The sequence below is a fragment of the Aquila chrysaetos genome, chromosome W (assembly GCF_900496995.4).
Source record: "Aquila chrysaetos chrysaetos chromosome W, bAquChr1.4, whole genome shotgun sequence".
NCBI lineage: Eukaryota > Metazoa > Chordata > Aves > Accipitriformes > Accipitridae > Aquila > Aquila chrysaetos.
In genome coordinates, this window is record NC_054457.1 from 7,074,038 (window position 1) to 7,089,080 (window position 15,043).

Genomic DNA, 15,043 nt, shown 5'->3' on the forward strand with positions numbered 1-15,043 from the left:
TGGAGGTTAAATCAAATCACACACACGTGCAGACAGAGAAAACAGTTCTGAACCACACACAGACAGGCAAATAGTTCCAAACCAAACTGCAAATGCACATGCACAGATACAACCCATTCTGGCCACAATTTGTGCTGAGTCATTCTGATATACAATTCAGGCAGCAGTTGGCCCAGGTGTGGCCAGGGGGTGCCTGGCGCCCATAAGTCTCTGCACTTGTAATCAAGATAACAGCACAATGGGAGTTTTCCCAAAGCATGCATGGCTTATCCTGAGATCTCAGAGTGGCCCGGGGGGCTGCACCACCTCATTCCACCCCCTGACCAAAGTCTATCTCTCCACAAAGTGGTAGTGTGGTCACCTCTTGCCTCTGTGCCTATAAATAGACAATGCCGCATTCCAATTATAATTTGAGGGAAATGTTTTTCACATTTGGTCAACCTCCATAACTATTAAAGCTTTGTTAAATGTGGTTAGACAACATTATATATGTGGGGTCCTCGCGATAGTATAACTTGTTTAGCCACTCTCCAAACTCTGATGTATAAAACAATGTTTAACAATAAGCATAATATATCAAGAGTCAGTAAAATCACAATGGGATGCAGCATCAGGTTCAGTGCTCCAGTTGCCGTTAGAGGCCATCCAAAGAGGACTTCCCACCATTGATGTTCTCCATTCCTTTTAACTCTTTCCAATACTCGATGTATTGCAGTGCATCATGATGGGGAAGAAAGAAGACTTTTTTTTGTCCTGTTTTCTGTGTTTGTCGCAGGAGGTTTATCAAGTCAGGATGGTGGAGGACCGCTTGACTAAAGTCAGATTCATTCCAATAGGTGTTGGTTGCAACTCGTGATATAGCATGTAATCAAAAGACATTTTCATGAGTAGTTATGGGTACAGAAAAATTGAAATCACAACCAATGACCATAGAAAAGTTATACACGCATAGGTTAGAGTGGTTGGTTGTTGTGAACAAAATCATCTATTAACAAGGATTCATACAACGTTCTCATACATACACATCCCTTTCCAATATATATAACTACAGTTTTGGGAACCTCGTTGGAATGTATTTCAAAGCGGCAAATATTTTGTTCTGTGTCCAAACAGATATCTTGAGCTTTAAGAGTATTACTTTTGCAAATAAAACCTTGTGGTTCCCGCACAATGCATGCGCTTACATCAATTGTTTGCCGCTTTCCCTCTTTTTGATGGGCCTGTTACCGAAAAGCTCGGAATAAAGAACTTATCAACACCACTTTAGTGTAGATAAGCAGACACTTCTTTATTGACGGCCGGGTGCGCGGGCGAGTCCTCTCACAAACCACGCACACCTGTCACCAAAACAATACACCTTATATTAAGACTTATTGATGCATATTCATTAGATTTCCAAGAAAAGTTATGCATATTCATTAGATTTCCAAGAAAAGTTATACATATTCATTAGACTTCTGGGGAATCATTAGCATATGTAAATGTCCTTTACGCAGGCACAGTGAAGGTCTCTGGTGGTCCTCAGGAGTCCTCTGGTGGTCTTTCATAGTCTTCCTCACTCGTCCGCTTCTTGACCTCTCAGGTGTCTCCAAGCAGCAAACTGGTGTCCAGAACGGTTTCCTTAGTTTTTAAAACAAACACTACAAGACTACTAATCTTTGTCAAACTTCTGTGGTTAAATGATTTTGAACAATACTTAAATTCTTATGGTTACACATTATACATTTTCTAAGCTCCTAAGTTCCTAAGGCTACATTTCAAACTTAACACTCCCATACTTATGCTTCACAATTTTCTGCTTTTTAGTCAAACCAAACTCTTTTATAATCAGATTTTAATTTCTTTATCTTGTTATCTAAGTTCTAAATGTTCCTACTAGATGATTTTAGCCAATTTCTCCGGCCTTGGTACGGGGCTATACAGGAGATTTCACAGCAGGTACTGGTTGGTAGTTAAATGTATAAAATGCAACATACATATGATTTTGCTAAAATATTAAAATTAAATATGATTAATTCTAACTAATAACAAATCAATGACAAATCAGTAACAGGCCCATACCCTATGTTCTAAGGGATAGAATATGATTCCATTGTGATTTAATCCTAGTGTAACAATTGGGTATATGGTATATACCAAAGCATTGTGTATAGTGAGGACAAAGGAGACAATCTTATCACCTTCTGAATGATAAGTAAAGTTGACTAATTGCCACCATGATTGAAACTCTTTCTCAAATTCTGAGGTGTTGTCCCAAATCACTTTATGAATTTCAGTAGGTAGGATTCCCCCTTCTCCTTCTCTAATAATAGCTGCTACTACAGACTGTGTTATCCATAATTGTGCTTGGATACAGCTCAAGGCAAGAGAGGTATTACCTTGAGTTGCTCTGAGGGTGTTTACAATTAATTGATGGTCATTTTTGTCTATTCGTTCCCAATAAGGCAGAATGTCTGATAGGAGCCATTGACTTGCTCCTAATGCTAATAAAGATGATTTTAGTGGGTGTTCTAATTTGTTTAGGTCGTCGGTAGCAGCAGTTAATTTGTTCATTAGGACTTCAGCATCTATGCTGTTCAATACTCCCAGTCCTGTTCCTAAGATACCAGTCACATCTCTTTTTGGTCATTTTGGAGAAGTAAGAGTTCGTCCATGTAACCATGCTAGCCAGCCAGTGTAAGCTACTCCCAAAAAGGCAGAACAATCTGATCTAATTGTTGACACATTAATGTGCAGTGCAAGTTCCACCCTTTTTAGGGACCAACTAGGGTTAAAGAAAACTCACTGTTGTCCTATATTTTTAATTATATAAGGGCCAGTCTTATAAATGTAAGGACATAACTTAATAGGAGGCCAAGTTAGTGAGGACGGTTGCTTGATATCAATTTTGAATTGGAGGCTTAAGCTGGAATGAAATTTAGAGTCTGCCCAAAGACACATAAGTGCTGAGTGGAATATAGTAAAATTATACCAACATTCATGCCCAAAAGGACAGGTATGTGTGTTATCAAGACCATGTCCTTGTTTTCCTTCAGCATAGTCCACAATAATGCTTAAAACTGTCATGCACTCAGTGTGATTTTCAGTTCGGCATCCTACTGAAATGATGTCTCCTATTGTTCCCTTTAAAGATGGAATCTGTTGATCCTCATCTTCATTTTTTATAATCCACTCTCGTCTATGAAAGGCAATGTCATTATGTAGTACTACTGCAGATAAATTTAGAGATTTAGCGGGATAAGTGTTGGGCGCAAATTCATTAGAGCCTATATAACCCATTAACCCATGGCCACCTCGTCGTACACATATTCCATATTTTGCGCATGTCAATCTTAAATTTAATCATCAGTCCTACTCTACAGTGGGTCTATCTGCACATCACAAGAACAGGTTGTACTAAGGTGAAATTATACCAGAAATCTAGGTTGTCATGATCGCAAAATTTCATGTCTTTTCTAATCCAAGTGGAATCAGCATTATAAACGGTCATTTCTGTCGATTTCCAGTGGGTATATTCATTGATTACTTGGCATCCTACTTTAATTTCTTCTCCTGGTGTGCCTCGGAGTAGGGGAAAAAAATTTTTCCTGTCCCACCTCCATTCATTTCTTAAGTATCTCTCATTTCCATGCATAACTAAAGTAGAAAGGTTCAAGCCTGTCCTTTCCCTTGATGTTCCCATACTTCTAGTATATCTTACCAGTGCATGGTCCCATGGGCTTGGTGTATGAGCAGTGGCAATTATACCTACTCCAATTAACAGGAGGAAAAGAGAAGTTGGAGTAGGGGCACATAGTCGTCATTGTCTTTACCATTGATATTGATCCCAGCAGGTTAATGCAAAGAGGGGGTAAAGGAGTATACATGAGAGGTAAAGATGCCGATGTCTAGTATAATAGTTGTTCCCATGGTGTCATTAGTGGGATTCATTGTTTCCTGTAAAAGAAAGAAAGGAAGAGTCTCGGTAAGGAAGGCCAAACAGGTTACCCCTTTTATGATACAGGACAAATCCATCTAGCACTGATTCTATGTTCTGCTCCACTATTGTCAATGGCTTCCCATGCCATTGTTCCTTGTGGTTTAGTTAATAGAGTCATTGGTTCTGTTCCAATAGATGGTACTTTTACCATGACAGGTTGCCCTGGTTTCATTGAAAGCCAGATATGCCCGTTATCTAGCGGTTTATCTAAAGGAGCCATCAAGAATGCTCGAGTAACTGGGCTTCCATAGGGACCATATCATTCAGTTGGTGTAGGGGTTTTGAGAGGCGGGCGTCCCATTGTCCTTCATGTGGCTTAAGATATCTTTTCAGTAGCCCATTGGCCCATTCAACCATACCATTAGATCGTGGATAGTATGGAGCGTGGAACACCCATTTTATTCCTTCTTGTTTTGCCCATTCTTGTACTCCTTTATTAGTAAAATGTGAGCCATTATCACTCTGAATAGAGTCAGGAACAGGCAGAATTGAGAACCATGAGGAAAGGTCTCGGATGGTGTTTTGCCCATCGGCCCTTCAGCACTTTGTGGCCATTAAAAGTCCAGACACCACTTCTATGCCCGTCAGAATATACCTGTATCCAGCGGACGGTTTTAAAGGACCAATATAATCAATTTGCCAGGTAGACCATAACGTTTTCCCTTCTTTAATGTGCAAAGGTGGTGCTTTATCAGGATGATCAGTTTGCAATCTGAGTCGGCATTGAGGGCACTCAGTAAGTATGGTTTCACATGTTTTCCTATCAAGAGGCCAGCCTTGGCTTTGTGCTGCAAATTAAAGGACATACTTTCCACTATGTCCTAACTTAAGATGTAACCATTCTCCTAACCGGTACCATTTGGGGTCTATACTGACTCTCTTAATTTTAGTTAGCTCATCCACCTTTTGATTCCACTTTGTAGCTGGTTTGTCATCCTTAGCATGAGCTTTCACCCATCCCATATTGAAAGGTGTTTTCCTGGCTATGTCTAGCAACAACTGCCAATCTTTGCTTCTCCAAACTGGGGATCTGTTTACTTCCCATTTTAGGGTTTCCCATTGACAGAGCCACTGTGTCGCACCTGCCCAAACAGCATAAGAGTCCATGTATATAGCTTTCGCTCCATTTTGGGCAGCAAGTACAACAGCTCTGAGTTCTCCTACCTGCGTGCTACCTTCTCCATCTTCCACTACCTGCTTGCCAGTGGTGATTTCCCTTTTATCCTTTGGGATGAGGCATCTGTGAACCAAATACCCTTGGTCGGCATATTCTCAGTTGAGGGCGGAGCATCTAGAATTGGCAAAGGTTTGAGAGGTTGTTGCAAAGCTAAAGGGTCAATATCTACAGGTATCTGTAATTTGGAAACACTAATGTGTCCTTCAGTTAACTGCATATTCTCGGCAACTCCTGTTAGGTAGGCATACCATTTTCTCACTGTGGGTTTTTGGGCAATTCCTTCCTGTTTCAAAGAATCTAACTCAATAGTTTGATTAACTATTAAGTAGGTATTCTTTATTGGCAGCGCTGGGTGCACGGGGGATCGCTCCACCTATCGTGCACACCGTCGGGCCTAATTGTGCAGGTTAAGTACATGTTCTACATACATATTCACTAGATTTCCGAGAAATGTTATACATATTCATTAGTTTTCCGGGAAACTACTAGCATATGCAAATGTCCTTTACGCAGGCGCATTGAAGGTCTCTGGTGGTCTTCAGGAGTCCTCTGGTGGTCTTCCATAGTCTTCCTCACTTGTCCACTACTTGACCCTCTTCAGGTGATTCTGCGCAGTATGGTCCTTTACATGTTTTGATACATCTTATCCTAAAGAATGCACGTTAGTCCCTAAAAAAAATGCTTGTTAGTGCTCTTATTATCTAAGTTTTCATTAGTGGTGTAAAACCATATGGCTAGTTTAAGCTAAATTATCTACAAGGAGGAGAACAAAGGCAGGAGTTCTTATCTTTTCCGGCCCTATCTATTCAAGCAAGGCCTCTGCTTGTGCCTTCTCAACAAGATCGTAAATTCATCAAACAGTTAAGTTTTGTGATTGCTCATGGCTCCCTCTTGCTCATCACTCCCAAGTACCAGTCTCTGACAGGCTTAATCCCTGACAAACACCAGTCCTTGGTATGTAAAGTTGCAGAGAGATAATCAAGACGAGCTAGATCATTAAGCAATAAGCAGTTCGTTCTCTATATCAATCCCCCCTTTTCTTTAAGCCTTTGCAAATTCTTTTGCAACTATAGGATTCCATTACTTCCGAGAGACCGTGTAAAATATTTTCCAGTTTCTACTTGATGTCTGATTTTATTTCGTTTCCAACTTTCGTAATTTTCTACCTTGCCCTGACAACACCACACAAAACACTTAAGCATAATGCAGACCATCATTCCTAAAGTCATTAAAATTATAACCATAATAAAAATTTGCTTTAGCCACCAGAAATTTGGTAGCCAGGATGTTAGTTTGTCCCACAATTCTTTAAATCCCCATGAGAGGTCATCCTTTGTTATCTCATGTAGTATTTTGGTCTGTTTCCAAATTTCTTCTAAGTCGGTGGAGATCCTTCCACTTCGATCTATATACATGCAACAACTCGTATTTATAACTGTGCATACTCCACCCTGAGAGGTCAATAATAGATCTAATGCCATTCTATTTTGTAGTACAATGTGAGATAAACTGGATATTTCTAATTGTTGGGCTCTTATTGCATCAATTGTTCTATTCTCAAGGTTTTCTATTACTGCTGAAATGTTAACTATGGCTTTTTCTAACTCACTCACTCCCAACCATGGAAGAAACCATCGGGCAAAACTATGAAAGGCAGTAGGCCTCTTTACTAAAGGATTCTCAACATCTCGTCTAATCCTTCAAAAGTGTGTTCGCACCCATCCTTTTGGTGGAGAACTATGTATACTCATATTCGGAACCACTGCTCCCAAAGTACGTGTTCCCATCCAATTCTTTGGTAAAACCTTCCGGGCAGTGTCATTGCATAGCCAGTACCATCCTTTTCCTTCCGGCACTGGCCATGCTGTAGTATTAACAGAAGTTGAAGTTCCAATGTCTATAGTTTTGTTACAAACTGTATGATTCCCCACATACGTCCCATTAACACAGTCAATTTTTCCAAGTCCTCTAGGTGGATTACATCTCTGTACACATGTACAATAAGGCTCCTGGGCCTCAGGACTAGTTATTTCTAACTTCCGGACTTCGTCATTGTCAGTATACCATGTGGTACTTTTCCCAAAGAGCGGTCCAGGAGTGATTTCTTGGTATCGGAATACCAATTAGCGAGATTCCTTTTCCCCCATGTTCTGGCATGTAAGTACATATCCAACAGTCAGTTCTGTTCAGGATTTGGGAAACATTTTGTGTCAAGGAAAAATGTGAGTTCAAGTTCCATCGAGCTTAATTTAAACCGAGTAATAACTCTGTTACCATCATGATCTGGAGAATCGCAGACCCGTGGGTCCTGTAGGGATGACTGTCCATGGCCTCTCAGGTGCTCTCTTTACTCTTGAATAGTGAATCCAGGCCGGCTGTTCCTTGATCTTAATGGCAGTGAAGGTCGTCAGCAACACTTGATAGGGTCCGTTCCACTTCTCCTCCAGAGGTTGTCCTGAAAAAATCTTTACATAATACATAATCACCCGGTTTAAAGGGATGGATCAGTTGATCTAACCCTCTAGCCCTGGTTCCTAAAACTTGTTTATTTATATTTTCCAACTGCTTCTGGAGGGATACCATGTAGTCACACAAATACCCTGCACCCAATTGGGTTATATCTTGTCCTGTAAGTTGAAATTGATATGGTCTCCCATACAATATTTCAAAGGGACTTAAATTTTCCTTTGTTTTTGGTTTCACTCTCATTCTAAGCAATGCCAGGGGAAGAGATTGGGGCCAAGTTAGATTAGTCTCTTGACCAATTTTTGCTATCTGTTGCTTAATTAAATGATTCATCTTTTCAACTTGCCCACTTGCTTGAGGTCTATATGGGGTATGTAACTGTCAGTCTATCCTCAAAATTTTGCTCACCTGCTGTACTACTTTGGCACAAAAATGAGAACCTCGATCGGAAGATATTGTTGCTGGAATTCCGAAACGAGGAATGATTTCATTCAACAATATCTTAGTTACTTCTCTTGCTTTGTTTGTTCAGCAGGGGAAAGCCTCTGGCCAGCCTGAAAATGTGTCAGTCATGACTAACAAGTATCGGTACCCCCCTTTTCTTGGGAGCTCCGAAAAATCAATTTGCCACTGTTGTCCTGGATAATTTCCTTTGCCAATTATCCCCAACTTTACTTTATTCGCCACATTAGGGTTATTACGTAAACAAATTTCACACTGTTGAGATATTTGTTTCACCATTGTATACAGATTGCGTCCTATTAATTTCTGATTTAAGTTTTTGTATAGGGCATCCGCTCCCCAATGCGTCTTATTATGTTCAGTTAAAACTGTTGTCCATATTAAATTGGATGGTATTACTATATGATTATCTGCTAAATGAACCCATCCATCTGACTCTACCATCCAGATCTTCAATTAATTTTAGGTCTTCCTTCAAATAATTTGGTTTCTGATTTGTACTTACAGTTTGGATTTTACCATCTGGTATTAAGGATAATGCCTCTGCTTCCACTTCTTCCACCACTTGCCTAGCCTCATAATCTGCTGGTCGATTTCCAATTTCTGAATCTGTGCTTCCTTTTTGGTGTCCTCGACAATGCATGATAGCTACCTTTTCTGGTTGCTTCACAGCTTCTAATAGTTTTAAGATTTCTTCTGCAAGTTTTATTTGCTTTCCTTGAGCAGTTAGCAATCCTCGTTCCTTCGAAATTGCACCGTGAGCGTGAACTACTCCAAATGCATATTTAGAATCTGTCCAAATGTTTATCTTTTTCCCTTTTGCCAATTCCAATGCTCGGGTAAGGGCAATTATCTCCGCCTTTTGGGCTGAAGTTCCGGAAGGCAATGACTTAGATTTGATTACCTTTTGGGTGGTTGTGATTGCGTATCCTGCTTTACGTTGTCCCTGTTTTATAAAACTACTCCCGTCGGTATACCAGGAGTTTTCAGCGTCCTCCAGAGGTTCTTCTTTGAGGTCTGGTTGACTGGAATATATAGCTTCCACTGTTTCTATGCAGTCATGTGTCACTGGCTCATCCAAAGTTCCACTAAGAAAAGAGGCTGGATTGACAATGTTAGTAACTACAATTTCTACATCATCTTGTTCTACTAACACTGCTTGGTACTTTAAGAATCTCTGGGGCGAGAGCCAATGGCTTCCTTTTTGTTCCAAAACAGCTGAAACTGTATGGGAGACTAACGCCGTTATTTTCTGTCCCATGGTAAACTTTCGGGCCTCTTGAATATTGATAACAACTGCTGCAACAGCTCGAAGGCAGCCAGGCCATCCTTTGCTTACCTTGTCCAGTTGTTTGGAGAAATAAGCTGCTGCTCGTTTATAGGGACCAAGTCTTTGTGCTAGTACTCCCAAGGCTATTCCTCGTCTCTCATGAGAAAACAGCCAAAACGGTTTTGAAACATCCAGCAGTCCCAGAGCAGGAGCTCTCATTAGTTCTCGTTTGAGCTGCCTAAATGCGTTTCGTGCTTCTCCAGTCCAAGTTACTTTTGACTGGTCTCTCTTTATCAATTCATATATATAATGGCTTTACCAATAATCTGTAATTATATATCCAAAGGCGACACCAACCTGTCATTCCCAGAAAGGTCCGCAGCTCTTTTACCGTTTGGGGCTCCGGGGTTCGGCAAATGGCTTCTTTTCGCTCGGTCCCGAGCTCCCGTTGTCCTCCCAAGATTTCAAATCCCAGGTAAGTCACACGCTGTCGAACCAGCTGGGCTTTCTGTTGAGAGACTCGATACCCTCTTAAACCCCAAAAATTAAGAAGATTCACAGTCCATTGAATACAGCTTTCCCTGGTTTCGGTAGCTATTAAGAGATCATCCACATATTGTAACAAAATTCCTTCATTGTCTGGAGATACCCAAGTTTCAAGCTCTTTCGCCAATTGATTTCCAAAGATAGTGGGGCTATTCTTAAAGCCTTGGGGTAATACTGTCCAGGTTAGCTGAGTTCTTCTTCCGGACTCAGGATTCTCCCATTCAAAAGCAAACAAATTCTGACTTTCTGCGGCTAAGGTCAGACAGAAGAAGGCATCCTTCAAATCCAGCACGGTAAACCAAACTTGGTTATCTTTCAGCTTTGTTAACAAAGTATATGGATTCGCAACTACTGGATGTATATCCTCAGTAATCTTATTTATGGCTCTCAGATCTTGGAACAACCTATAGCTTTTCCCGTCTGCCTTTTTAATTGGTAGTATAGGTGTATTATATTCTGATTCACACTCAATTAATATTCCATATTGTAGAAACTTATCAATTATTTCCTTGATCCCCTTCCTATCGTCTAATTTCAGGGGATATTGCTTAACTTTGACAGGTTCTTCTCCTGTTTCAGCTTAATTACTATAGGGGCTGCATTTTTAGCTTTTCCTGGAACCTCGGAGGCCCAGACTCCAGGATATACTTGATCAACAATTTCTGGAGGTACTTCAAATTTTGGTTCAGCTTGTATTAATGCCAAGCTTAAAATGTTAATTAGCTGGTCTTCCTTGATTTTTAATTCCATTTTTCCTTTTTCAAAAACAATTTCTGCTTCCAATTGTTCTAGCAAATCGCGACCTAACAAGGATTTTGGAGATCCAGGCAAATACAAAAATTTATGTATTCCTATCTGTTTACCCAATTTATATTTAAGCAGTTTTAGGAAAAAAGCCTTTTTCTGCTGGCCAGTAGCTTCCACTACAGTCACAAACTCTTCATCCTCCAGTATCAACCTTTGATTTAACACTGAATAGGACGCTCCCGTATCTACCAGAAAATCCACCTCTCGTTCTATTTTCCCTAGCTTAACTTTAACCAGTGGATCTGCTAGGGTGGATTCCCCCGGTCCCCCTCATTGACCAGAGGTAACATCATTGGCTACGACAGCTTGTGCTCCACTCAGCTTAGGACATTGTCCTTTCCAGTGGCCTATTTCTTTACAATAAGCACATTGATCTGATCGTAGGGGCTGGCATGAGCCTCCCCTCCTTCCAATTCCCCGACCCCTCCCACGAAGGGAGTTGTCCTGCTTTCCCAGCGCAGCTACAGAAGCTGCAGCAATAGCTTTTCCCAATTTTCATCTCTCATCCCCCTCTCTGTTCCGATATGTTCTCCAAGCTTCCTCTATCAATTTCTCTAAGTCAGTTCCTTATCTCAGGCTCTTTCAGTTTCTGAAGCTTTCGCCTTATATCTTCTGAAGATTGTCCTAGAAACAAAGAGACTAACTGTTGTTTTCCTACTTCAGATAAGGGATCTAAGGTAGTAAATTTCTGCATAGCTGCTCTTAACTGATCAAGAAACTCTGTGGGAGTTTCAGTCTGACCTTGTTTTACTGCATACAGACTTGACCAATTAACTCCTTTTGGTATCGCATTTTCAATACCAATCTTTATCCATTCTTGATATTTTTTCAACAATCGGTAATCACTATCATCATTAGGGTCCCAATTGGGGTCTGTTCTCGGTACGTGATTATCTACCGTACTGGGTAAAACCCCAGCAGTTATTTGAATTTGGACCTGAGTCCAAGCAGCCTTTATTATTAATTGCTTTTCAGTTTCAGTTAAGGCATCTAGCATCAAATTGATGTCCTTCCAGTCTGGATCTTGATTTTTAATAATTAATTCAAATCTTTTAGCAACTCCCTCAGGATCATCCCGATATCCTTTTACCATTTCCCTCCATGAATCTAAATCATTCATCGCAAATGGCACTTTAATCCTCGCAGGACCGGTAGCTCCTATTGTCTGTCTTAAGGGAGCCCGGATTATTGGACCGACCTTACTCCGGGTGTGAGCTGTAATAGGAGTAAAACCTAAATCTTTCGTGCTCGTACCTTCATAAAGTTCTTTCGTACCCGTATCATCAGTAAAATTACCTCCTACGGGTGTTGGAGGTAGTAAGGGTGGTGGAAAAACAAAATCTTCTATTCTTTCCTCAGTTTCTTTTAATTTTACACATCTTTGTCCTATACTACATGCCGAACAACATCTCTTCATCTTCCCTGTAGTCTTTTTCTGCTCCTTTTCCATTGCTAACACAAGAGGATCTTGTGGGGCCAAATTAATGCCACATGCCTTCTGCCATTCTGAATGATTTCTTAAAGTGAAAAACATATCTGCGTACATCAACTCATCCCATTTTCCTTCTCGTCTCAAAAACAACATCAATTGTAACAAAGTGTTATAATTCAATGTCCCATTAAAGGGCCATTTTTCATCACCGTCTAAATTATATAAAGGCCACCACGGATTGCAGTATTTTATTAAAGTTTTCCTATCCACACTCCCACCTGGCGGTTCCCCTATCTCCTTCCAATGATCCAAAATACAGCCTAAGGGGCTCTTTTTCAATATTCCACCACTTTGTTTACCTCCCATATTACTCATTTTGATGTCTACCTTTCCAACCACAATCAATAACTTAACTGTATACGTAGCCCGTTCCCTCTTGTCCCAGGGAGTCCAAACCCGACACTCAGGGCATTCAATATCCTCTCTACAATCTACTTGCAACCTCCGTTTGCAGCACACGCATTCCAGGACATATGAGGGCATACACTCATTTCCTGGACGTAAAAGACACCATTCAAATACCCACAATTATACGATGCACCATACAGGGACTTTCTTACACCAACACCACAAAATGATTAAGATAATCAAACTCAAACTTACAATTACAACGCTAACATATAAATTCAAGTTCCAAATCATCAGGGAGTCACACTTCGTTCGTCTCCGGCCGTACCCCTTGCAATCCCCCGCCCCCACTCCCCCCAGTTCCTATACTAGATGTGGCGTCACATGGTATGGAATACCCTGTTGGCCACTTTGGGTCAGGTGCCCTGGCTGTGTCCTGTGCCAACTTCTTGTGCCCCTCCAGCTTTCTCGCTGGCTGGGCATGAGAAGCTGAAAAATCCTTGACTTGAGACTAAACATTGCTTAGCAACAACTGAAAACAGCAGTGTGTTATCAACATTCTTGGCATAGTGAACTCAAAACATAGCACTGTACCAGCTACTAGGAAGACAGTTAACTCTATCCCAGCTGAAACCAGGACAGTATCCACCCCTTATTCTATACCATTGACGTCATGTTCAGTTCCTATACCTTTAGTTACATCCGGGTCAAGCATCATTACCTTTTCCATCCCTTTGAGACATATGAACAATGATACATATATATATATATGTATATATGTATACACACACAGAGATATCATTCCTTTAGTTTACGGGTTATGTTCATTAAATGTTCGTTGAGTTCATTTAGCTCCCGACTCTGGGCTCCATCTCTCATACCAGTCTTTCTGGGCAGGAGGGATGGTGCAAAGTCCTCTCAGTCGGTAGAGCAGAATTGGGCTTCAGTGCGGTGTGACGAGCAGGTGAGATTGGACGCAGCAGGAGGATGGTGTGCACTGTTGGATTGTTGCATGCTGGAGTCAGTTCTGGTTCCATCACTACTGCGCTTTGCTCAGTTTTATCACAGTTCTTTCTTGCTTGATCTAAGTGATTCTTACTGTAGTACTATGGATATAGCATATAACAATTACAGTAATGATAACATACAGTAGCAGGGTTATATAGCAACTAATATAATACAGTCTAATTCTGGCTATTCTCACCTAAAATCAAATCCCCTTGAGGCACACATCGGACTTCCCCATCTTTTTGCATCACCCACCAAGTGCACCCAGGTCCTTGAGCAAAAGCAATCCCACGAATGGGATTACCTTTGCCTGAGGCAGGAGCAACCCAGACTGTCTTCCCTAACATATTCTTTATGTGCACTACAGGGGCTTTATCCCCTTCTACAGTACATAAAAATTCTGACTGGGCAGGGCCACCCCGATTGGCAGATCCTCTGGTGTTGACTAACCAGGTGGCTTTTGCTAAATGTGTATCCCAATGTTTGAAAGTTCCACCCCCCATTGCTCTCAATGTAGTCTTTAACAGTCCATTGCATTGGTCAGTTTTCCCAGAGGCTGGTGCATGATAGGGGATGTGATACACCCACTCAATGCCATGCTCTTTGGCCCAGGTGTCTATGAGGTTGTTTTGGAAATGAGTCCCGTTGTCTGACTCAATTCTTTCTGGGGTGCAATGTCGCCACAAGACCTGCTTTTCAAGGCCCAGGATAGTGTTTCGGGCAGCGGCATGGGGCACAGGATATGTTTCCAGCCACCCGGTGGTTGCTTCCACCATTGTAAGCACATGGCGCTTGCCTTGGCGGGTTTGTGGGAGTGTGATATAGTCAATCTGACAGGCTACCCCATATTTATATTTCAGCCATTGCCCTCCATGCCACAGGGGCTTTAACCGCCTGGCTTGCTTAATTGCAGCACGTTTCACGTTCATGGATAACCTGTGCGATAGTGTCCATGGTCAAGTCCACCCCTCGATCAGGAGCCCATCTCTTCCCTGATGGCCTGAAGCATCACGGGCCCACAGAGCCATAAATAGCTCACCCTTATGTTGCCAGTCCAGGTCCACCTGAGCCACTTCAATCTTGGCAGCCTGATCCACCTGCTGGTTATTTTGATGTTCTTCAGTGGCCCGACTCTTGGGTACGTGAGCATCTACATGACGTACTTTTACAACCAGATTCTCTAGCCAGGATGCAATATCTTGCCACAGTGCGGCAGCCCAGATAGGTTTACCTCTGAGCTGCCAGTTGCTCTGCTTCCATTGCTGCAACCACCCCCACAGGGCATTTGCCACCATCCATGAGCCAGTACAGAGATAGAGCACTGGCCACTTTTCTCTTTCAGCAATGTCTAACGCTAGCTGGATGGCTTTCACCTCTGCAAACTGACTCGATTCACCTTCTCCTTCAGCACTTTCTGCGCCTTGTCGTGTAGGACTCCATACAGCAGCCTTCCACCTCCGATGTTTTCCCACAATGCGACAGGATCCG

At 41.7% G+C, this 15,043-nt stretch overlaps 3 protein-coding genes across 5 annotated transcripts in view; 1 reads left to right on the forward strand and 2 right to left on the reverse strand.

Moving 5' to 3' along the window:
• The window catches only part of LOC121232759 (growth hormone receptor-like), a 227,951-nt gene that overhangs the window by 125,161 nt on the left and 87,747 nt on the right, over positions 1-15,043 (forward strand). The window lies entirely within an intron of this gene.
• LOC115343983 (syncytin-2-like) lies at positions 6,233-7,484 on the reverse strand (the record flags this gene model as incomplete). The annotated part of the gene is given in 2 exon segments (XM_041121152.1): positions 6,233-7,260; positions 7,412-7,484. Coding segments are annotated over 2 exon segments (1,101 nt in total), but the record flags the coding sequence as incomplete, so codon positions are not given.
• Positions 7,237-11,827, reverse strand: LOC121232750. The gene is given in 5 exon segments (XM_041121153.1): positions 7,237-7,611; positions 8,590-9,651; positions 9,653-10,467; positions 10,470-10,976; positions 11,449-11,827. Coding segments are annotated over 5 exon segments (2,811 nt in total). The 3' UTR covers positions 7,237-7,563.